This window comes from Leucoraja erinacea, chromosome 12 (assembly GCF_028641065.1).
Source record: "Leucoraja erinacea ecotype New England chromosome 12, Leri_hhj_1, whole genome shotgun sequence".
Lineage (NCBI taxonomy): Eukaryota > Metazoa > Chordata > Chondrichthyes > Rajiformes > Rajidae > Leucoraja > Leucoraja erinaceus.
Window position 1 is genome coordinate 24,630,897 of NC_073388.1, and position 26,024 is coordinate 24,656,920.

The following is a 26,024-nucleotide window of genomic DNA, read 5'->3' on the forward strand; positions in this document are numbered from 1 at the left end:
TTAAATTACAATTGTAAAAGATGTTGGGGAGGCTGCACTTGGAGTATTATGTTCAGTTTTCGTCATCTTACAATAGGAATGATATAATTGAGCTGGAAAGAGTGCAAAGAATATTTATTAGGATTTTGCCAAGACTTGAGGGAGAGGTTGGCTAGGGCTTTGGAGTGCAGGAAGCTAAGGGGTAATATTATGAGGTGGATAAAATCATGTTGAACACATAGAGTGAATGCAGTCTTTTGCTCAGGGTAGGGGAATCAAGAACTGGTGGGTATAAGTTTAAGGTGAAAGAGGGGGACACATTCCCACAGAGAGTGGTGAATATATGGAACAAGCTGCCCAAGGAAGTAGTGGCAGGTGCAATAACAGCATTCAAAATGCATTTGGACAAGCACATGGATAGAAAGGTTTGGAGGAGTTATGGGCCTAACGCGGGCAAATGTGACTAGTTTACCAACCCAGAAGTTTGTTTTTCACTTGGTCCAGATGACAGCATCCGCAGTCTCATGTGTAACAGCAAACATCTCGACGTTTGTCCTTGCCCTTACATAGAAACATAGCAAATAGGTGCAGGAGTAGGCCATTCGGCCCTTCGAGCCTGCACCGCCATTCGATATGATCATGGCTGATCATCCAACTCGGTATCCCATCCCATTAAGAATTTTGTACGTTTCTATAAGATCCCCCCTCAATCTTCTAAATTCTAGTGTGTACAAGCCAAGTCTATCCAGTCTTTCTTGGTGCTCAGTCCGGGGGTAGATTTACAGGGCTGCCAACATTGGGTGAGAGTTGAGAGTGAGAAATTGCGAGGGAGCGTAGCGACCGAGGGGTGGAGGGTGTGGAGCACGGTACGGAGCTTTAGCATTTTTCAGCTTGAAATTGTGCAATCTGGTTTCTCTTTTAACTTACATTTGAATGCAACATTTATGCTTCAAATTGGATTAGGTATGAATAAGGTTAGGCTAAATTACCTTCCTAATTACATTCCACAGTAGAGTCAGGCTCTGATCAACAGGTTCAGCACATGAATGACCTTAGTATATGACCCATGTGGTCATAGGGAGAATGTACAAATACTATACAGACAGCACCCATAGTCAGGATCAAATCTGTATCGGGGGTGCTGTAACGCATCAACTCTACCGCTGCAGCACCGGTTACGGTTTTTTTTCTGTAATATATTTATTATGGTGTCACGTTAATAAAGATGAACACATGATTCTGATTTCTGCCCTTAGTTGGAAACACACCTCCAGTCATTGTGTTCTATGGCTGGTTTTCAACCTCTTCAGTCTGAAGGTCTCGACCTGAAACATCACCTATTCTTTCTCTCCAGAGATGCTGCCTGTCCTGCTGAGTTATTCCAGCTTTTTGTGTTTATCTTCAGTTTAAACCACCATCTGCAGTTCTTTCGTACATTCTTTGTTAAGTGAAACAGGTCCTATTCTCATAATATTATTCACCTCAACTAAACCTTTTCTTCACCTCCGTTGCTGCAGAAAATACAATCCCAGTTATCAAATCTTTCTTCAAAGTGAAACAAAAATTCCATCCCTGCCAACATGTTCATAAATCATCCCTGGATCCTCTTCAGAGCAATTACACCCTTTCTACAGTGTGTCATGGTCTTACAGCATGGAAACAGGCCCTTCATCCTAACTTGTCCATCCAGATCAAGATGCCCCATCTAAGCTAGTCCCATTTAACCACATTTGGCCCTTATCCCTTTAAATATTGTGTGTGTAAGGGTGTGTGGAGGGATGGGGCCGGTGCTGGGACCACCGCCGTGTCTCATCTATCACACCATCTGCACGGGAATGTGAATGAGGGTGAGGCAGCATCTATAGAGAGGTAGACAAAAATGCTGGAGAAATGCTTGAGTCTGAAGAAGGGTCAAACTCAAACATAGAAGCTGCCTCACCCGCTGAGTTTCTCCAGCATTTTTGTCTACATTGCCTTTTTAAATAGTGTGCGATGGACTTAAGCCAATTAAATTGCTTGTTTTTTACGGGAAACCCGCTGACAGAAAACTATTCTCACTAGTGAGTGTGGAGGAGTGTGACTTTATTTATATATATATATTTTTAAGTTTGCACGTGAGAACGTTTGTCATCAGTGTGAGAGCGTGAGAATTTTGTGAAATGTGTGAGTCTCACGCTCAATGTGTGAAAGTTGGCCGCCATGGTTTTACAAATGGTGTTCACACTCTGAGGCGTTGTAGGGGGAAGGAGAACAAAGGAGGTCCCAGCATGAGGGAGAACAAGGGAGGACATGGCACAGGATACTTTGTAAGTGCCCTTTACATGGCGACTATTTGCATACCTTGGGTATGAAGCAAAGAATTTCACTGTGAGTTGTCACATGTGACAATAAACTACTCAATTCACTGCACTTGTACCTCCAGGATATTCTGCTCATGGCGAGGGAAGTCTAACACTATAAACTCGCCTGGGGTATATTTCAAGGGATCAGATTGAGCTCCGTGACTCTCTTCCTTCTCCCCGTGCAGGGCAGGGCAGGGCGGCGAATGTACCCCGGGCTGGGCTGGGCTGGGCTGAGTCAACGGGAGAGTACTCGGCTGCCGCAGACCGCGCTGTGCAGGAGGAGCGCGACTCCGACGTACTTTCGCCACCAAGCGGCTTCGTCCAGTGTTCAGCTCAAAAGTTTTTAACAACAATTCGCTTCCGGAAACAGCGGAAGAAAGTCAGAATCCGACCCGAGGCGATTAGATCTTCTTGGGAGAGGAATTCAGTTGTGTTCTGCACCTGAAAGTAAGTGAATTTTAAAGTGTTGGGTTGTTAATTGTGGCGGTGGGATCCTCTCCTGGTGTAAATAATTCGGTGCGGACAGTCGCTGAAACAGACGTAAAAGGTGAACAATGTGAGCAATGGAAATCCTCCCGAGGGAGAGAGCTTGGGGGTTGTCACTTTTCACTCTCAGCTTGAGGTTCAGGCCAGCGGGGACCACACGTTCAGCTCCTTTTAATCTCAGCACTGAAGAAAACGACGTTTGGACTTGCAACTTCCATATCATTGAAATCAAAGTCGTCCACTTTAGCTAATTTCTATTCTAATTGGTAAATTCATTTTATAACATCGAGAATTTAGAGTGAGGATTTTCAAATGTACATTTTGCCACCTTGCTGGCATTCCCTATAAAAGTGACGAGTCAGAATGAAATGCATGTCACCCGGGATTTACCTGTATCACGGATAATACGATTTCAAAGCACGCTAAAGGCTTTTGGAAAATTCAATAGAATTGGAATTTTCAAAAGAATTGTCATTTTCAAGGCCCGTGATCCCGCTCGGTACTTATGACAAAACGGGGATTGAATTGTATTTCGTGTGCAGAACAAAGACGTGTATAGCATTGTGTTTAACTTTTACACTCGGTGATATAAATTCGTATTTACTTTTTCATAAACTTGCATCGTGTATTTTTTAGTGATTATGTTGTGTCTAGGTAAACCACAGCGTGAACGCAATTAATATTGGAAAATTGAATATTTGAATTAAGTTTATGTGAACGTTTTAAAAGCATAGGAGGAATAACAAAGTAAACCAAGAACTTTTGTAACGATGCCCCCCAGTTTGGATTTTAAAGATCTGGTGACAAAGTTGGCAATTGCTCATCTTGTGTAACTTTTAACAGACTCGTCCATGTATTTCAACTTGCACCTTAGACAATATTTGTTTTATTTGTGCTACCTCCTAATACGGCTGGAGACAGGCTAGATGCAGGAAGATTGTTCCCGATGTTGGGGAAGTCCAGAACAAGGGGTTTCACACAAAGAGTGGTGAATCTCTGGAATTCTCTGCCACAGAAGGTAGTTGAAGCCAGTTAATTGGCTATATTTAAGAGGGAGTTAGATGTGGCCCTTGTGGCTAAAGGGATCAGGGGGTATGGAGAGAAGGCAGGTACAGGATACCGAGTTGGATGATCAGCCATGATCATATTGAATGGCGGTGCTGGGCCGAATGGCCTACTCCTGCACCTATTTTCTATGTTTCAATGTTATAGCATGCAAGATAGATCACTCGATGAAAAAAACATAGTACGGTCATGGGCAGATTCATGGGTAATGTTCGGCCCCATTCCGTAACCGGCTTCCTTCTCTGCTCCAAAAATCCCACGATGACAAAGATACTAGTGCGGAGACGGAAGCTGGTTACGGAAACATCCTCGTAAAAATAAAAGTTCTTTGGTAAAAATCTTTTCCTCATTTTCAAAATTATAATTTATTAACACAAACTGTTCCCCCGCAATGTTGATTACACTACGAGTCGGGTCGGGTTACTGAAATGGATGAAAAAGAGACCCACGTTCCACTCCGTTGCACGTCAGCCCATTGCATTTAGCAGGAGTGGTCTATCTTGCTCCATCCTCGTAAAAATAAAAGTTCTTTGGTAAAAATCTTCTCCCCATTTTCAAAATGATAATTTATTAACACAAACTCTTCCCCCGCAACGTTGATTACACTACGAGTCGGTTCGGGTTACTGAAATGGATGAAAAAAAGGCCCACGTTCCACTCCATTGCACGTCAGCCCATTGCATTTAGCAGGAGTGGTCTATCTTTGATCTACACTGCACAGATAAAAGGTACAACATTTAGTGCAAGATAAAGTCCGATTAAAGATAGCTCAAAGGACTCCAATGGGGTAGATGGGAAGTCAGGACCGCACTTTTACTGATGAGAGGATGGTTCAGTTGCCCTATAACAGCTGGGCAAAAACTGTCCGTAAATCTGGAGGTAAGCGTTTTCAAACTTCTGTCCCTCAATCCAGAGGTATGCATTTTCAAACTTCTGTACCTCATTGTGGAGGATGATTTGTCACCTGATTGGGGTCAGTTGTTCAAGAAGCCGAAGCTCCATTTGCAGAGGGGAGTGCTATCTCTACGTTCCACGAATTTGGAGATGAACTTGTTTATACATGCAGTCTCAACTTTGAACATTGTTTTAACCTCTAAAACAGTTTATTGCTATCCTTTGTTTGGAATCTTTCTTGAAATGTATTATTAACAATACTCAGCTAAGGAGATTCTGCCTTGCTTCAGCATATTGGTTGGACTGGCATTACATGATATCTGCCAATGCCTGTGGCACAACTTGAACAGAGTTGACTTTGCAAAGTTATAAAAGGAAATTACGTCATATCCCACCACCTGAAAGCCAGAACTGGTTTCGGATTTAATAGATAATGTTCTATAAAAGGATATTACAATTGATGCAAATGTTTGACCCATTCTACAACATAAATCATGAGGGTGTTGAAATTCCATACAAGCTCCTTACTCTATTCATACCATCCTACCCTGTCCTCACATCTTTCTCTTACCTTCTCCCTTTTTCTGCACCAAACCTTAATGTATCATCAGTGCTGTTTGATCCATTCACACTGTGTGGTTGTGTCATTTATTCTCATCATTGTTTAAGCAAGAAATTATTCATACTTACTCAATTTGTCAAAATCTTATTTATTCTTTCTAGTTTACACGGATGTGAAGAAGCTGTTTATTAACATTCGCCTTTTATAATTTTGAAAACCTTCATCATGTCTCTCAGTCCAGAGAGAAAAAAAGTCCCAGTGTATTAATTTATGACCTTGCCTGTGTTTCCTGCTCATACTTTGACAAACAATTTGGAAGCTATCACAATTCACAGCAGTGTCATGGCAAGATAAACTTTTCTTGCATCTCACTGTTGTTTGCTTAACCTTGTTGTATTCAGTCTGACGTCCTGAGTTAATAAGTTACTGTAGTATAGAAAGAATTTGGAAGAGTTTGGAATTTCCCTAAGTCAAGAAATATTCTATGCAACTGCAAGTTTTTCTTCCCCTGCTCCGGTGGTGGACTGTCAGTATAACACATGCTTATTTATCTCATTGTGTTCTTTGTGTTCTTTGTCAAAAGGGTTACATGGTTTAAAATTGCATTGGAATTGATCTTGGGTGGATTGCTGATTATAATACAAAAAGATAACCAAACATTGATGACATGCATGCAAGCAACAGTGATCCAAATTGCACACTGGGGTGTTATCATTATTGGTTTCACCGTGTTTTCAAAGCTTAGAAACTATGTTCACTAAATTGATTCCTGCTTGGAATAAAGGTTTTATCGCAAAAGTGACATAAATCTAAACATGATGGAGTGACACATATTAACATTCCATGATGAAAACAAATATAAACCATTGGAAATAGCCAAACTCTTCCAGACAAGGACCTACCCTAAGTACAATTAAAGACAAAAAGGCCCTTAAGATCATAATTTTTGTTGCTGTAGCACTATTTTTGGCAAAGGAGCAAATAGGAATAAAGATTGGTTTGAGAACTAAATGTCTTTAAAGGAAGAGCACAGCTTGCATGTTGCATAATTTAAGTACAAATGTAAAATGGTATATTTTATCTAAATATTGTGTAAACAAATATTTGCATGTTCATTATATAAATAGAATTTGTTCAGGACAAAGTTGGGCCATCCTATTTTATTAGCCCGTAGGGTAAATAGAGAAGTAGGAGCATAACTCCGTTAAATTAAAACAGAGTGTCAATGAAAATGTAAGGGGTGGGGTGAGCTATTGTAAGATCTTGCATAATATGTAGAGGCTGCTTTCTGTCAGTGAAGTAAAACTGGTTTTGCCTCATTGACACAACTTTTTGCACCTTATGTCGGAAAAGCAGCAATTAACTGGGTGAGGCCATAATTCATGTCCAGCCTACATTTTGGTGTTTATAACTTTTCCTCGTTTATTTATTTTTTTGTTTTTTTTGATGGCCATCAATTTAACTGATCATTCAACGCCTTTAATAGCAGGATTGCCCTAGGTTCAGGAACCATAAGATTAGGCGAATCCATGGAGATAGACGTTTGAGGAGCACACTTAAGAAGAAAATTAGGAGGACAGAAAAGGGGCAGGAGATAACTCTGGCAGATAAGATGAACTTACTTACTTACTGCCCATTATGCCTCCTGGCAACAAAGGTCCTCCACTCAGTAGTGTTGATTCCTTCAGTTGCTGTTTCCGTACCATATTTGTTTTACGAGACAGGGTTGTTCGCCCTGTGCTCAACCTCCAACCTGGAGGACCAGTGGATCGCTCTTCGTGTCGTCTCTACCCTTCGACCTGTCCAGCACGGGAGAGCCTAACAGGAGACGAATCTCCCGCTGGCATAGCTCTCGGGGTCACTGAGACACACAGTCTCAGCTCCCCGACCACATTGCAATCCAATGGGGAGAGATAAGATTAAGGAGAATCTTAATATATTTTATAAATATAATAAGGGAAGAAAGGTAACCAGAGACGGAAGAAGGCACCTCAGAAACAAAAGTGGTCATTCATGAGTGGAGCAGCAGAAGATGAGCAAGGGTCACATGAGTGTTTCTCCTCCATTTCTATTGTGGAGATGGACATGAAGACTAGAGAATTGGGGCAGGAAATTAAAACGTCTTGAGGACTGTCTACATTATAGTCGAGGAAGTGCTGGATGTCCAATGATGTACGAAGGTAGATAAATCACCTGGGCCTGACCAGATATATCCAAGGACACTGTGGGAAACGAGAGAAGAAATTGCAGGAGCTCTGGCTTATATATACTGTATGAATAATTGTTAGACATACATGAAGTGCCACGAGACTGGAAGGTGACTATTGTTTTGCACTGTTTATGAAGGGCTGCAAAGAAAAAACATGGAACTATAGATCAATAAGCCTAACATCTGTGGTAGACTCTCCTCCTTCTGTAGCACTTCCCAGATAGCGAGCGACTCGTGAACTTAGACCGGAGCAATGAACATAATGCACCAAGAGAGACGTATTGAAAACCAATCCCTATGGATACTAACATAAACCACTGCTCAATAAGGATATAATGGTCTTATTTAAATGTTTAAAAAAACTTGTAAGAGTCAAGAGTGTTTTATTGTCATATGTTCATATATATTCTGTAAAATATAAACATACAAAAACAGCACAAAGTAAAATAATAATGCTCCCGCCTATATAGTTCGGAGCCTATTTGGAGGTGTGTTTAATAGCCTGATGGTTGTAAGGAAAAAGCTGTTCCTGAACCTGGACTTTACAGTTTTCAGGCTCCTATGCCTTCTTCCCGATGGCAGGTGAAATGAGATCATGTCCATGGTGGTGTTGGTCTCTGATGATGCTGGTTGCCTCTTTGCAACAGCGGCTCCTGTGGATCCCATCGATGATGGGGAGGTTATCTGAGTCCGTCATACCCGTGATTGGCTGGGTGGGCACTGTTCACTACCTTTCGCAATCTTCTTTGGTCCTGGGCGTTCAAGTTGCCGAACCAGACCGTGATGCAACAGGTCAATATGCTTGCACCTGTACCTCTGTAGCAGTTCAAGAGAGTATTATGAAGCTGTTTTACTCCAGAAATTGAAATGCAAGCTGACCATAATAAATTACCAAATTGATAAAAGTTAATACCTTTTTACAATGTTCTCTCTCACCCTTAGCTCAGCTTAGTTTGTTAATGTTCATAGTGCAATGCAGATTGAGACTTAAATAATGGTGATTAAAGTCAAGAGAATAGAGAGAAACTTGCTTGTAATGACATTCCTTTGTATTTCTGGCACTGGTCTTTCTAACGGATACTGCTGGTAAGTTTAGGAAATGCTGTAAAAGAAAAGTGGTGCACAATGTAAACATTAGGCTCACATTCCAAATGTGTAAGTGAGCTAATTAATTCCTAAACACCACCTTGAACTGGACGTGCCAAGAGTGACAAATCTTGATCTGATGTGTTTGTGGGATTACTCGACTTTACGGTGATTTTATTGAGTCGTCCTCGTGATGGAAAATAAAGTTCCCATCCCAGAGTATAATTTGCACCCTCGCTACTCGAAGTTCTTCTTCCAAATAATGCTCAACATAGAGGAGCAGCAATTATCACCTGCAGTAGTTGGGTGGGTGATAATGTGAAGGTTTCTTCACCCATCATTAATAAACCCAATGACACTGTATGGGTTGCTGATTCAACGTGGAACATTCTCAGACCGACGCCTATATAACAATGTACTATTGCAGAACCTGTAAAGCATACCTGGGAATGAACGTAATGACATTTGGAATATGGGCTGAAAGGTATGCTTTTTTTTTTAGCAGGGACTGTGTTGAACTGGCCCCTGGAACAATTCTTCCACATTTAGCAAGCAAAAGTTCACAGATGACACAAAAAGCTGGAGTAACTCTGCGGGCCAGGCAGCATCTCTGGAGAAGGAATGAGTGACGTTTCGGGTCGAGACGTTACTTCAGACTGGTTAGGGATATGGAAAACGAGAGATATAGACGGTGACACCTTCACTCAGCCAACCTGAACCAACCTGATCTCCTGGTTGCTGGACATTTTAATTCTCTTTCCCATTACAACATAGACCTTTCTGTCCTTGGTCTCCCCCATCGTCAGAGTGAGGCTAAACACAAATTGGAGGAACAACATCTCATATTTTGCTTGGGCAGCTTACAGCCCAGTGGTATGAATATTGATTTCTGTCATGCAAATGAGAGAAATCAATTTGCCCCGGCATTCCCTCTCTCTATCCCTCCACCACCCAAGTCGCACGAGCTTCTCATTTTCGCACTACAAACAGCTTATGATGGCCTGTTTCCTTTATCTTTGTTACTTTTTTGTATATCTTTCATACATTGTTCTTTACCTCTCCACATCACCATCTATATCTCTCGTTTCCCTTATCCCCAACCAGTCTGAAGAATGGTCTTGACCCGAAACATCACCCATTCTTTCGCTCCGGAGATGTTGCCTGTCACGCTCTCCAGCTTTTTATGTCTACGGTTTAAACCAGCATCTGCAGTTCCTTCTTACATAAAAGTTCACAGATGTTCTTTGTCCAATATTCATAACTGAACTTTGCCAAATGCCCCGAGCTGAACTGTGAGATTAATTTATTCCAAGCACACAAATAAATGAGAGCATGTCTAATGGATCTTAAGCACACACCCATGTTCCATTAATCAAACTGCTGGAGGAACTCAGCAGGTCAAGTAACATCTGTGAAGGGAAATGGACAGTCAATGTTTAGGGACGAGGCCTTTCCTTTGGACTCTAGATTCCAGTATCCGGAGATTTTTGTGTTTCTATTAATCAAGATTGTCTTTTGTCAGGGCATTACTTTTAGCAGTGTTAATAATAATAATAATAATAATAACTTTATTTATAAAGTGCTTTTAGACAACATCAGTTACCACAAAGTGCTGTACATGGGAAATCAACAAAAAGTTATTACAAACTACTAATTGTTGATAGTTTGCAAGCATTGACACCACAGGAAAAAAAAAAGATCATTTAAATTCACCATAGAAAAAGTCAGAATATTTGACTTTTTGGAGTTTGGAAAGATGAAGGGGAACCTCATGGAACTTACCGAATAGTGAATGGCCTGAATATGGAGAGATTGGTTCCACTAGTGGAAGATTCTAGGACCAGAGGCCATGGCCTCAAAATTAGAGGATGTGCATTGAGAAAGGAGATGATGAATTTCTTCCACCCCTCATCCTTTTAAATTCCACCCAGTACCACCCAGTAGATTCCATCTGCACTTCACGATGCCTCAGCAAGGTCACCGGCATAAACAAGGACAAGTCTCACCCACTTTATATCCTTGTGGCTCCTGTTTAGACCAAGTGGAAGGATGGCAGCTCATAATTTGAAGTATCATCTAGGCTAATTAATCTCACTGTTGAGATATTGTCCGATGTGACCAGTTGATTGCAAAGATACACTGCATCATAAACTACCACCTTCAGATGAAAAAATAAGGTCATCTAGTCCACCCTTTCATTTTGCAAAGGAGTTTTTCATATACAAATATACTTGCTAAGATTTAGTTATGCCACAGAATTGTAACTACTGAGCAGAAAAGGTTGGATCCATCGCCCATGGCAGCGTAATTTTTCGACAACTTTTTTTTTCTTCTTCCCCCGCTCATATCACGATATATTATGTTTAGTCATGTCACTTGTATTTTTTTCATTCTGTAGACATTCAATATATGGGACTGAAATATACAGAATAGAAATTGTGCATTGCAGCATTAAAGGTTATGTTAAAAAAATCATAGATTTATAAAACATGGAAACAAGCCCTTCGGCCTAACTTATTCATGCCGACCAAGTTGCTTACCCAAGCTAGTCCAAGCAAGTCCCACTTGCCTGTGCTTGGCCTATATTCCATTAAACCATTCCTACCCATGTACATGTCAAACTGTTCTTTTAAAATTAGTGATTGGACCTGCCACTAGCACCTCGACTGGTTGTTAGTTCCACATACCCATTTATGTGTGGGTAAATTTCCACCTGCGTCCCTTTTAAATATTTTGCCTCTCAACTTAAATCTTATTTCCTAATAGTTCTAGTTTTAGAATCCCCAACCTTGGAAAAACACTGTGATGATTCATCTTCTCTATGCCCGATGACTATGTCACTCCCCAGCCTCCGCCACACCAGGGAAAAGTGCCTCAGCTTAACCAGTCGTTCCTTATTACTTGAGCTCTCCAGTTCTGCTAATATCCTTGTGAATCTTTTCTGCATCCTTTCCATTTTAATGACATCCTCCCTATAACTAGGTGGCTAGCATTGCACAATACTCCAAATGCGGTCGCATCAACATCTTGTATAGTTGTATATGATGTCCTAACTCTTCGATTCAATGCCAAGCATGTCAAAATGTCTCCTTCACCAGTTTCAGGAAACTATGTACTTGTACTTGTACCCATCGACCTCTATGTTCTGAAAACTGAACATAGAGTTCTCCTGGGGCTTGCCATTTAAGACTTGACTACTGGGTGGAACAGGAAGAGCTGGTTCATTTAGACTAATTCTTTAATTCTCAAGTCATTATACATTTCCTTTCTCAACAGTTCATTTGCCTTTGCTTTTCATTAACTCAATCCATGTCAAAGTAAAGTCCCTTGATTATAAATTCCCCTAAAGGATGGAAGTATCACTCCTTCTCCAGTTATTTAAATTCCAGTTTGTCCGTTAAATGCCTCAATTGCATCCTCTCACACACACTCTTTGGAGGTCAGGCATACAATGCAGAAACAGGCCCTTCAGCCCACCGAGACCGAGCCAACTAGCGATCAACCTATACACTAGCACACTCCCGCACACTGGGGACAATTTGGAATTTTACCAAAGCCGATTAACCTATAAACCTGAACATCTTTGGAGTGTGGGAGGAACCTGGAGCACCCAGAGAAACCCCAAGAGGCCATAGGAAGAAAGTACAAACTGCGTACAGACAGCACCCATAGTCAGGATCAATCTCGGGTCTCTGCCGCTGTAAGGCAGCAAATCTGCCACAGCATCACTTCACTGCGTCACCACTATTTTTGGTAATTTCTGATTTACAAAAAAATCAGGTTCCAAATCCTTTTGTAACCCAGGGACAGCTGTGTTTGGAAAAAAGATGGCAAAGCAGATTGAGTTAACTACTGTTACTGGGATGATAATAAACTAATGTCATTATTGATGCGGAGAAGGCCCTGACTCCACAGTCCCCTTGGATAGAAGGGGACTGTGAAGTCTTTAGGAAGTGGACTGAAATTAGTAATATAATTAAACTTCCAAAAGATTAGTGGTGAGATTACACAAAAGAGCCATTTATTTAATGATGGAGATTTAATTTCCACAGGGATCTGTTGGATGCAGGGCAAAGATTCAGCTGAAAGCATGGAACGATAGTTGCAGCCCTGGCAATACTATTTCTGTCAGAGATGCTGCAGCTAGTCCATCAAAGTTATCATAGCAATCAGGCGAAACCTGGGAAAATCATCGCTGTAGATGCACGGAAAGGAAATTAAAAATGAGCCTTTAGAGTCTGTTTTACCATTCTCTCAAATCTGTATTCTGTACTTTAACTCCATCTTCCCAGATCCTTCTTTTTGCAGACTGGGATTCACAAAGTGAGTTGTAAATAATTTAAATGCATGAACCAGAAGCACCTGGAATTTAATGAAGAAAAACAGGCAACCAAATAAGTGTGAAGCTCAAGGAAGCTTTGATGATTGATGAGAAATGGCATGCAAAATGTCCAAACACAGTGTCGTGCGAGAGAACAAAAATAATTAAAGTGCTGAATTACTTGGCCAAAACAGAAGGGACCGAGTCAGTGGGAGTTCTGCCTGAACTGTACAGCGCTCTGTTCAGGGAATGAGTTTCAGACAAATATTCACTGGGTGGAGTCCAAAGTGGATTATTAGGTGAACAATAATAAGAAATATCAGCAGGATTTGGCCATCTTCTGCATTGAGCCTGCAGAATGTTGGCCTGATGCAGATTTTGATGTTCCGAACAAATGTTTTGTGTTACAGGTTCACCAGGGGGGAAGTTATCATTTTTAGGCACGTCTGCTAATCCTGTGAGAAATGGAGTAATCCCCCGATTCTTGGGAGGATTGCATTCATGGCCATTGAAATTTTGTAAATGAAAAAGACTGGGATGGTGGGGGAGAGTGGAGAGTCGTGCATTATATGTATTTTAATACATCATATTCCTGTGCACTGTGAACAATGTGTTATTCATAACTTCGTAAATCAAAGACACATATCCCAAAGAGTTGGTAGCAAGATAGGAAATATTCATAACTTGAACAATTGTAGATTAAGAATGTCCTTAAAACTGTGTTACTGGTTTGCGTATTGAAGAAGGGCAGGCTGTAATGCATGGATTGTGCAAGGCTAGTTATTTCTGCTGGGGCTTTGATGTGACTGACTGTGAAGAGGAAGACGTTTGATAGCCTACATGTCAACGACAGAAGGTTACAAAGCCAAGTGTGGCTTTAGATTGGTCTTGACTGAGCATTTATGGTCAGGTATAAACTAAAGAGTGGTCGCTGTATTAAGGTTCTTGGAATGCAGCAGGAACAATATGTAAATATGAGTAACCATCCAGGAGAGGAAGTAAGGTAAGTTGAAGGTTAGCAAACCATTTTAATGCTGATGAACTGTGAGCAAAGCAGATTTCATTTTATGAAATGCATGACCTGAGGCAGTTCAACAATGGAGGCATAACATGGGTATTCCCCCACATTCAGTTTCTCCACCACGTGAGATGGATTTATTCCTGGGCACGTGTATCTGGGAGCCACAAGTGTGGGTCAGAGGTGAGGAGGCTGGATATCCCAAAGATACTTGGGATTCTCCTGTGGTGGGTAACTCCCCTCCTGACGTCCCAAAGTCTTTCCACAGGCACGAGTCAGCAGGATACTTGCCTGGACTTGAACTTCGTCAAAACACAAGAACACCTGACAACATCCATGATAAAGCAGCCTGCGTGATTGGTATCCCATTCACCACCCTAAATATTCCCTCCATCAGCAGTGCACTGTGATACAGTGATAGCATCCACAATATGCATGTAGTTCCTTATCTAGACTCCTCTGACAGCATCTCCTAAACCCGTGGTTCTTAACCTTTTTGGCCCCACGACCCCATCAGACATTCTTGGTCAGTACGTGACCCCCAAAACAAAAATTGAAGAAAGAAAACAGCCCGATTAATGAACAAAAGTCTGCCAATACTCAGTCAATGGGATGGCTGAAATTATTTCACAGCCACCTGGCGATCAAAACGAGGACGAATGCTCGACAGGCAGCATCTCATGTCAGCGTCGATCACAAGCCTATTGCGTGCCTTCGTTTTCAGAGTTACCATGGTTGACAATCCGGCCTCACAGCAATAGGTTGAGGGGGACTGGACAAATATGGTCAGGGCCCTCTTCAAAAGAACAGGACAGTCCTTCACTTTCAGCCAAAAGGTGTCAAGCTTGTTCCATGAAATCACTCTTGAGCTGCGCATCTTCACGAATTTGGTAAAATTCAAACTTCACAGCCACGTCAGTATCGCTGATGGCACCGTCTTCAACGGAAAAGGGTCAGATGATCCACTCATCACGAGAGCAGTTGTCCAGTCCGGGGAAGTAAGGCTCGATGGCTTCACTGATTGCCAGAAGGTGGGTTGAGATCTCCTCGTGGAAGTGGCATTCAGCATTTGGCGTAGCATCCAGGTGCGTCATCATCTCAGGGAAGATTGTCGTGTCACTATCCTGTACTCTTCTCTGGTAAAGGTGAATCTTCCTCCTGAACTTTGTCACGAGCCGTGTGTAGCATTGAGAGGTTTAAGGAATTCACCTCGTCGAAGAAAAGAGCAAAGTAAGCAACCTTCATTTTAATTTTTTTATTTTTTTAAATTATTTTTATTAGAAGCAACTGTACAAGAATAAAACATTCGGCATGTAAAATTATACAATTATTGTACAACTTCAATTTTGACCTTTTAACCTGAAATTGAGAGAAAACAAGAGAGAAAGAACAAGAGAAGGACAAGGTGAAAAGTGAAAAGACAGGACCCCTAGACTACCAAAGTAGTGTGGCCAAAGAGTGAGTAAAGGTATAAGAGAGGAAACAGAAAAAAGAAAAAAAAAAAGGAAAAAAACAAAAAAGTGGAGATATACTTGCCTCTCGTCCCCCCCCACCCCCCTCACCCAACCCATAGTTGGATTTAAATCCAAAGTTGTGTTGCGCCATACTATCCTTGAAAGAATTCGGTGAAGGGTGTCCATGTCTTGAAAAATTGATCTGGTTTTTCAGCCAAGACAAGTCTAATATTTTCCAAATGTAGTGTCTCGGACATGTTTGTAATCCACATCTTTACAGTAGGGACTGATGTGTGTTTCCAAAATTTAAGTATTAATTTTTTTGCCATTATCAGGCCATAATTAAGGAAACGTCTTTGAAATTGTGTTAGCTCAGAACAGGGTTCTGACGTACCTAGAGTAATCAATTCTGTGTCGGGATCCAATTTTATTTTAAGTATTTTAAAAAACATTTCAAAAATTCCCATCCAGGAATTATGTAACTTTATACAAGAGGCAAAAGAGTGAGTTATGGTTGTTTCCTGAAGGAGACATTTATCACAAATAGGGGAGACATTTGGGAAGATCTTATTCAGTTTAGACTTTGAATAATAAAGTCTATGCGGTATTTTAAATTGTATTAACAAATGCCTAACGTTAAGAGAACAGTTGTATATATAAAGAAGACTTTCCTCCCATCTATCTTTTAAAATTGTTAGGCCCAGTTCATCTTCCCAAGCTTGCCTAATTATTTCTGACTATGGGGTTTGAATATTTAAAAGGGTATAATAAAGGTACGATATTAACTTATTTGAATCCGAGTTTCTATTCATGCATTCGTCTAGTATGTCTGAAACCATATATTGACAGTCTTGGGTCTCGTATTTGAAGACATCTAAAATATTGGCTACCTTTCAGGTGATATTTCAACTGTAATTCTTGAAATGAGAGGAGAGTCCCCATCTCATAAAGATCTCCCAGTTTTTTTAATTCCTTAACTTTCCCAATGTGTGAACGCCTTGTCTACAGTAGACGGCTTAAATTAGGGATTGTTGGCGATTGGTGAGAGAAGATATAAATTTCCCAATGTAAGGGTTGACTTCACTTGTTTCCAGATTCGTAGGGTACTATGGATAATCGTTTTTTCTCATATACTGATTTCTTCAGATTTATTGGAGAGAGCAACCTTCATCACAAACAGTTCATCCTGCATCTGTTCATGAAGCTGATTCTCCTTCTCGGTACACCCTCTCTCCAAGAACAGCGCTATTTCCTCTTGAAGTTGAATCACATAAAGTTGAGAACTTTACCACGCAAAATGTGGTACCAGCGCTCCTCTGTGTGGAATATCAAAACAGTGCAATCGGCGTCCATTTCTTCACATATCGCTTTGAAGATTCTTGAGTTTGTTGCGCTCCCTCGGATGTGGTTCACAATCTTCACCACACCTGAAAGCACTTCTCAAAGACCAGGAGGGAGAGTCTTCATTGCTAAAGCATCGCGATGTATCATGCAGTGGGTGAAGGAGACATGGGCAGCGACATCCTTCATGAAAGTTTGAAGCCTTATCTGCATCCGACCGTGGAAGGTGCCCCATCTTTACACATCCTGACAAGTCGGCCCCAGCCAAGCTCATGTTTGATGAGGAAGGCTTCCAGCATTCTGAACACATCTTCTCCCCGAGTGGTGGTGGCCAATGGCTCTGAGAACAGGTCCTCCTCCTTCATGGCTTTTCCGTTGAGGTAACGAATGTAGACTAGCTGTTGGGAACATGAGGCAACATCTGTTGACACGTCCAGTTGCAGTGAATACACTGGACTGCTCTTCACAGCGCCCACTACTTGCAGCAGAATATCATTACTCATATCCGAGATTCGACTTTTGACTGTGTCATTCGAAAGTGAAATCTGCCTGAACTTGTTTGACTGCTGTTCCCCCAGCAAGAACTTCGCTGCTTCGAGAAGGTATGGCTTGTAAGCTCTTCACTGATGGTGTGAGGTTTCTTAGTCTGTGCGATTCGATAAGCAATCCGGTATGAACCCTCCAGCGCTGCTTCATTTTGACGAGCACAGTGACCCGTCGAATCGATGCGGGAACCCTTGAGTGCGGCTTCTTTTTGCTTGAAATAGTCCACACCCTTCCCCGTCAGTTCACTGTGACAAGACTCCAAATGGATCTTCAGTTTGCTGCACTTCATGCTCTCGTAGCTCAAAACCTTGGCACAGATATCACATTGCGGCTTGATCGTGGATTTTTGAACAATGCTTGTGAAGCCGAACTTGAGAAATGCTTCACTATACATATGCTTCTTGGCAGACTTGGCAGACAATAGACAATAGGTGCAGGAGTAGGCCATTTGGCCCTTCGAGCCAGCACTGCCATTCTATGTGATCATGGCTGATCATCCCCAATCAGTACCCCATTCCTGCCTTCTCCCCATATCCCCTATTTTTAAGAGCCTTATCTTGCTCTCTCTTGAAAGCATCCATAGAACCTGCCTCCACCTCCCTCTGAGGCAGAGAATTCCACAGACTCACCACTCTCTGTGAGGAAAAGTGTTTCCTCGTCTCCGTTCTAAATGGCTTACTCCTTATTCTTAAACTGTGGCCCCTGGTTCTGCACTCCCCCAACATCGGGAACATGTTTCCTGCCTCTTGTGTGTCCAAGCCCTTAACAATCTTATATGTTTCAATGAGATCTCCTCTCATCCTTCTAAACTCCAGAGTGTACTAGCCCAGCTGCTCCATTCTCTCAGATTTGACTGTCCTGCCATCCCGGGAATTAACCTTGGAAACCTACACTGCACTCCCTCAATAGCAAGAATGTCCTTCCTTAAATTAGGGGACCAAAACTGCACACAATACTCCAGGTCTAATCTCACTAGGGCTCTGTACAACACGCACAGTTCGTGTGCGTATACGTACGTGCATATGCGAACAGATTACTGTGTGTGGTATGTACCTTTGTTAGGTTCCTAAAAATGGGCTCAACAAATTGATATGTTATTTATGACCCCTTAATGACCCCTGGAATAACCCCAAATGACCCCCATGGGGGTCATGACCCCCAGGTTAAGAACCGCTGTCCTAAACACATGACCTCTACTGGGCAAATCGAGGAATCAGCTGAAATGCGGTGAGAGCAATGGGTGCTCCTGACTCCTCAAATTGGGGACTGCAGGGTGTCGATGAAGCTACAATTTACTCATCTTTACTAATCTTGTTAGATTATTAAACCACTCCCCGCATTACATCCAGGGAACGCTGCTGCCTTCTTGGTCCACCTCTAATCGGATTTACTAGAGCACAACAACAGGTTTGTATCCTTGCTTGTATTGCAGGATCTGTTTAATACCTACTGCACTCAAGGGAACAGCATGAACACTCATTGGTGCAGTATTTTGATTTCCTGCCATCTTTTAAAATTTCCCCCCTCTCAGGTCCTCCAATTTCCATCTTTGTTGTTGCCCTATAAATACTGAGGTGATTTGTAAACATTGCCCTATGTTTTCTGATCACCTCAGAGGGCGGTGAAGGCCGGTTCTCCGGATACTTTAAAGAGAGAACTAAATAGGGCTCTTAAAGATAGCGGAGTCAGGGGATATGGGGAGAAGGCAGGTACGGGGTACTGGTTGGGGATGATCAGCCATGATCACATTGAATGGCAGTGCTGGCTCGAAGGGCCAAATGGTCTACTCCTGCACCTATTGTCTAAAGAGATTCTGAATTTTGTTTTGTTTTTTTAGTCAACTGTTCCTAGTCTGTGAAAATGTGCAGCAGTCTGACTCAACAGCAGAGTTCAGTTTTTGGGTGTGGAATTCAGATGTACTTCATTTATGCAAATTATCATCCAGAAAAGTTATGAAGCCATATGCCTCTGGCAACTTGAATCCTGCTTCAAAAGGGTAGAATCATTTGGTGGATTCTGATTGTATGCAATCCATTATCTACCCACGCCTCTCATTCTACGTATCTAACTCACTGACTCGTTTAGTTTAGAGTTTAGTTTAGAGATACAGTGTGGAAATAGGCCCTTTGGCCCATCGAGTCCATGCCATCCAACGATCACCTGCATACTAGTTCTATCCCACACACTAAGGACAATTTACAGAAGATAATTAACCTGCAAATCTGCACATCTTAGGGATGTGGAAGGAAACTGGAGCACCTGGAGGAAACCCACACCATCACAGGGCGAACGTGCAAACTCCATACAGACAGCACCCGTGGTCAGGATCGAACTGGTTCTGTGAACCACCATTTCTACCGCTGAGACTCTCTGCCACCCTTCCCTGTTTTCAAAAGAAAATGTTTATTGAAAATAATTTAAAATTTTTGTCAGCTTCTTCAGTAGAAACGAAGAAGTGCAGACGCTGATTAATACATAAACGGGCATAGAGTGCCAGAGTAACAGCAGGTCAGGCAGCCTCTTCAATATTAGGACTGGACAGTCGATATTCTGCTTGAGTCATCTTACCGATATAATTTATATGCCTGGTTAAGTAATATAACTGGACTGCCCAGAATCCACCAGAATTTCTCCCAAAGAGACTCTCTGCACACTGCTAAATAAGGTATTTGCCACGACATTGTTTGAATTGTTTAATGCTTTTATATTCACTGTAGGTGAAGTCATGCATTCAAAACTTATTAATAGCTTAGTGGGCAATTTATAAATGCTTTTTTTTTTGCTTTCTCTCTCCTGCATAAACTGAAATTTGCTATTTAATGCGGTTTTGAGCATATTGAGCGCAAGTCCGATAGATTTTTGGCCACGTGCAGGAGTGGAACAGCTCACCGTTCCCCCACTGGAGAGAAATATTCCAAACTTTGAGCAAAACTTTGACCTGAGTTGGTGCTGGGTTCCTCCTCTCTGAAACTAATCTGGGATATTTAATCAGGGCGTTATGTTCATCTGTGCTGTGGAACTGCCGGCTAGTTCACAGAGCAATCTAGCTCATTAAAATGTGTAGGCTGTGCCGTGTCGCCATGTCTCCTGCATAGTGAATAATGGCAAGGTTATTTTTTGTGGCTTTTAAAATTAGCCCCTGACATTCACCTATCTTTAGGATGACTGCACACTCAACCCCAAAGAAGGGTCATTGCAACTTGGATATAAGTCTGGGTGAGTCTGAAGAAGGGTCTCGACCCGAAATGCCACCCATTTCCTTCTCTCCAGAGATACGGCCTGTCTCGTTGAGTTACTCCAGCGCTTTGTGTCTATCTTTGGATATAAGTCAGTCAGAATTCGCTAAACCCTGAGTTCTTGAAGCCCAGAGCTATTTTGTTCTGTACAAATGTAAGATTCTGAGAGGTATCAACAAAGAGGATGTGGAGACCACATTTCCTCTTGTGGGCGAATCTAGAATCTGGAGTAAAAACGTTTAAAAATAAGAGGTCATCCATTTATGGCCGAGAATAGGCAAGATAGTTTCTCTGAAGCTCGCAAATATTTGAAACCTTTTCTACAAGGATGGTGGCAGCAGTGTTTGAATTATATGAACGGATAGGCAGATACAATGTCATTATCTTCTTGATTGAGGGGTTGAAAGGCCAAGTGGCCCTTTCCTGTTCCTTAGTTGTTTGTGCAAATAAGATTTCAGTTTCGTCTGTCCATTTGAAAGATTTTTACAAATTGGCTTCTCTTAATAACTAGCGCATACTAGTGATGCCTGCTGATAAATCAGTCTCACTCCCAATATCTAAAAACAAAGAACCACACGATGCCTGTTAATGCGCAAAAGGACACAAAGTACTGAAGTAACTCAGCGGGTCAGGCATCATCTCTGGAGAACATGGTCACTTTTTGGGGAAAGACCTTTCTTCTGTCTGTAGAAGAAGGGTCTCGGCCTGAAATGTTACCTATCTATGTTCTGCTGAGTCACTGGAGTGACCTGCTGAGTCAGTCCAGTACTTTGTATCCTTTTCACTCCCAATATCATCAGGTGTGTGAATTTGATCATGGGGAATGTGTTCCCAACACGGAGCTCAGATCTCGATGCCTCCTGCCTTCTGTATAAAATATTTGTCAGAGCGAGGGCCAACTATCATCATCATTGTCACGGTTACAGCTTCCCTGTTCAAACATATTAATCAAGTTCCTTTGTTGGCGGAGAAAGCAGATATTTATCATGACTGAACAATTAAGGCATTTGGACTGATGGGCGAGGCATGGCCCTGCCTTGCTAGTGAGTTTCTGTTGATTTTGTGGTTGCTAGTCAGTGCCACCAAAAATAGAGTTCAATTTAAAAATACTGCTGAAATACCTGACCAAAATGGGAAGAGGGGTAATAATAATAATAATACATTTTATTTATGGGCGCCTTTCAAGAGTCTCAAGGACACCTTACAAAAATTTAGCAGGTAGAGGAAAAACATGTAAGGGGAATGAAATAAATAGTAGAGACGCGAATAGTACACAAAGTAAAGACAGAATTCAATACAAAACACAATATGAGGCAATTAATGCACAGATGAAAAGGGAGAGGGACGTGGGGCTAAGGATAGGCAGAGGTGAAGAGATGGGTCTTGAGGCAGGACTGGAAGATGGTGAGGGACACAGAATTGCGGATCAGTTGGGGGAGGGAGTTCCAGAGCCTGGGAGTTCCACCCTGTCTTCAGATGGTTTAAGACTACAGTAGAGGTGATAATTATGACTCATGGTTTTTTTTTGTTTCTTTTATTATTGTCATGTGTCAGGTACAGTGAAAAGCTTTTTGTTGCGCGCTCTCCAATCAGTGAAAAGACTATACACAATCAAGCCATCCACAGTGTACAGATGCAGGGTACAATGATTAGTGCAAGCTAAAGACCAGTAAAGTCCGATTAAAGATAGTTTGATGGTCTCCAATGAGGTAGATGGGAGGTCTGGATTGTTCTCTAGTTGATGAGAGGACAGTTATGTTGCCCAATATATAGAGCTCTTCAGTAAAATAAACCTCTTAGTATTATTAAAGTTAGTCCCAAAATATTCTGAACTACAGATTATAAACTAGAGAAAAGCATGTTAAAGATTTGGTCAAATGTCATTTCGTGAATTTAAGATTGATTCCAGGGGCTGATCAATTAATGGAGTAATTAAATAACTTTATTTAAGATATGAACCCTTCCACAACAATATTTAGGCTTGTCCAAGGTAATGTCTGTATAACTTAGTGCAGAAATAGTTTATATTTCACCCTGTCTTCAGATGGTTTAAGACTACAGTACGTGAATTGTTTGTGTACACAATGCTAACTGTCGCTTGCTAGAGCAATACACATTCACCTTCATCTTTAGGATAATGAAGTTAACAGCAGGAGTGAGTCTGAGTATTTTCTGCACGAATAATTGTTCCGGATTTGTTCATTTCTAGGGTCCAGTTTGGTGGAATGTTTAAAAGACTGGAACCAAATTGGAGGTTGTGAATTGAGTTTGCTGAGTGGATTGGACAGCAAGATGTCAAAGTGGATCACCATCGGTGGACATTCTCATGAGTTGGAGACTTAACACGGACATTGGGTAGCCTCATGAGTTGAAGACTTGATGCAGAAATTAGTCCGGCTCAGAATAATTGCGGTTAGTGAATGCGCAGCATTGTCTACAAACATTGATATTCTTTTTCTTAGAAAGAATTTAAACACTGAAAGCTTTACATTGATAGCTCAACATTCAATTTCAGTTTTGAACATTCTGCAATTACCTTCCGTGGCCCACACTTCGTAAGGAGGAGATTGTTGCAGTCGGTGACCCTCTTGGTGAATGCGGCATAATGTCCAAACAGATGGAGTTGATCAACTTGTCATTCCTGACAGATAAAGAGAATGAAGCAATCATGAACGTTCTCATCCGTGATGCGCAGTTGAGGAAACTGGAGGATAAGCGAATAAGGTACTGTGGAGAGAGAAGATGTTGGGGTAAAGCTGCTGACTGGTGGAGTTGACTTGATGGGCCGAATGGTCTAATTCTGCTCCCAAAATTGTAGAATTCAATGTTAATACCATTGGGGTATAAGCTTCCCAAGCATAATATGAGGTGCTGTCCTCTAGTTTGTGTGTGGCTCACTCTGGCAATCGAGTGCCAGGCTTTGTCAAGCCCCCATCACTCTTCCAACGTTCTCACCCCTACTCAACTCGAAACGTCACCTGTCCATGTTCTCCAGAGATGTTTCCTGGTGCACTGAATTACTCTAGCATCTGCAGTTCCTTGAGTCTACTGTCCATATAGCTAATACCGTCTAATCCAGGCAACATTCTGGTAAATGTCTTGTGCAGCTAAAGTCTTGATATTCATCCAATATTGGGGCACATATTACTCCAAATGCAGCCTCACCAGAATTTTATTAAGCACATGACTTCCTGATTTATATACTCAGTCCACTGACCAATGAAATAGCATATAAATCACCTTCTTTACCACTTTCAGGGAGCTATGAATTCTGTAAATCAATCCTGTTCTGACTCTTGCCATTAACTGTCTGCTTTTCCTTTACATTCAACCTCTCAAAGTGCAACACTTCACACTTGCTCAGATTAATCTCCATTATTATACTATTTAAGAATGAAAATACCTATGCTCGACATTTCAACAGTGACTCATAAATATCAGGGTCAGATGATTCTGTTTGTCCACACAATCTCAGTTGCATTTTTGTTTGCATAAACTCTCTTAATTCACTAAAATTGAAGCTGTTTCAATATTTAGTTTTGATATATATATGTCAGTTCAAAGTTCACACATATTTCTGTAGCCTTTAGTTTCAGAACAACTTGGGGAAATGAAGACAAGCACAGATCAAGAGACATGACTTTAAAATTGTCTCCCAGAACTCTTCTCCTAGCAAAGCTGATGTAAAGATGGATTTTTAACTATGATTAAATCTTGCAGTTCATTTCTTTATCCTTCAGGGAAATACTTTATCTTTCAGGGAAGCACATTTCTGCTCTGCTGCTGACCAACTGATTATTGAATACTAGAAACTTCCACTTCTACAAATTGATGGGAATTTTGCCTCCCACATAGTTCTGAGGTTGTTTTTTGTGAGGCTGCAATTCTTTCTCTTGCACCTGGAAAGATTAACTACCAAGGATATTCATTCCTTGAATGTGATTCGTGGGGTGCCACAAGGTTCGGTGCTGGGACCCCAGTAATTTACAATCTATATTACTAAAAGTCTGATCTTGACTGCTTTTGGCCCACTGTGTTGCGATTTCCGAGAGAACGCCACCACCTACGGCCATCATTTTTGGCCACCTCACTCAGAGCCCACGTTTGCCTTCTTGGACCAGAGGATTTTTCCCATTGATGAAAAATCAGAGAGATATTAATGTTTTTTAAAAATCCACCATTCTCTCTGCTGCCCCTGGAGGGAGGGGGAGGGACTATAAAACCAGGAAGTGGTGTGCCTCACTCAGTCTCTGCAAAATAGAGGTCACGTCTCTCAGAGCTCTGAATAACACTGAGCACATGTCTACTCAACTGTGAGTGCCCTTAACGTGGTTTGAAAATGAAAATATGGTTGGTTTGAAGTAAAAAGGCACTGCCTGCAAATGGTTGTTTGGGGGTACACAAAAAAGCTGGAGAAACTCAGCGGGTGCAGCAGCATCTTGTTTGGGGGGTTTGGTTGAAGTTAAAAGGCACTCTCTCTCTCTCCCCTCCTCTCTCCCCACCTCACTCTCTCCCTATGTCTCTCTCTTTCCCTCTCTCCTCCTGTCTCTCTCCCTTTCTTCTCTCTCTCTCTCCCCCCTCTCTCCCCCCCCCTCTCTCTCTCTCTCTCTCCCCCTCCCTCCCTCTCTCCCCCCCTCCCTCTCCCTCTCCCCCCCCCCCTCTCTCCCCCCCTCCCCCTCTCTCCCTCTCCCTTCCCTCTCCCCCCTCCCCCCCTCCCCCCCCCCCCTTCACCCCCCCCCCCCCCTCCCTCCCCCCCCCCCCTCTCCCCCCCCCTCCCCTCCCCCCCCCCCTCCCCCCCTCTCCCCTCCCCCCCCTCTCCTCTCCCCTCCCCCCCCTCTCTCTCCCCCCCTCTCTCTCTCTGCCCCTCTCTCTGTCTCCCCCCTCTCTCTCTCCCCCTCTCTCTCCCCCCCCCTCTCCCCCCCCCCCCCCTCCCTCTTTCTATCCCTCTCTCTCTCCCCCTCTCTCTCTCTCCCTCCCTCTCTCCCCCCCTCCCCCCCCCCCCCCCCCGCCTCCCCCTCCCCCCCCCCCCCCCCCTCCCCCCACACAACCGCACGTTGGGGGAACAGACCCAACGGGTCTGCACTTAGTCTAGTATATATTGTAGATTGAAAAGACTAAGCTTGTATTCACTGGAGTTTAGAAGGATGAGGGGATATCTTACAGAAAAATATAAAATTATAAAATGACTGGACAAGTTAGATGCAGGAAAAATGTTCCCAATGTTGGGCGAGCCCAGAACCAGGGGCCACACTCAGAATAAAGGGGAGGCCATTTAAGAGTGAGATGAGAAAAAACTTTTTCGCCCAGAGAGTTGTGAATTTATGGAATTCCCTGCCACAGGTTGAGGTTTACAATGTTTTTTATTTAATGTCCCTTGTCTAGTCTGAAATAAAGTTCATCATTGGATATAAAAATCAGAAGAAACATAATTGTGTGTGTTATATGATTATATACATTTATATCACATTCATGTATGTGTGTTTAT

The 26,024-nt window shown here is 42.2% G+C and overlaps 2 protein-coding genes across 2 annotated transcripts in view; both read left to right on the forward strand.

The window, feature by feature from the left end:
• Positions 1-26,024, forward strand: part of pin4 (protein (peptidylprolyl cis/trans isomerase) NIMA-interacting, 4 (parvulin)) — a 275,834-nt gene that overhangs the window by 91,109 nt on the left and 158,701 nt on the right. The gene's annotated exons all lie outside the window — the stretch shown is intronic.
• The window catches only part of sytl4 (synaptotagmin-like 4), a 60,156-nt gene continuing 36,722 nt past the window's right edge, over positions 2,591-26,024 (forward strand). The window contains exons 1-3 of the mRNA XM_055643842.1: positions 2,591-2,768; positions 22,749-22,951; positions 23,055-23,263. Of these exons, the coding sequence (XP_055499817.1) occupies positions 23,145-23,263 (119 nt within the window). The 5' untranslated portion in view covers positions 2,591-2,768; positions 22,749-22,951; positions 23,055-23,144. The remainder of the gene's footprint in view (positions 2,769-22,748; positions 22,952-23,054; positions 23,264-26,024) is intronic.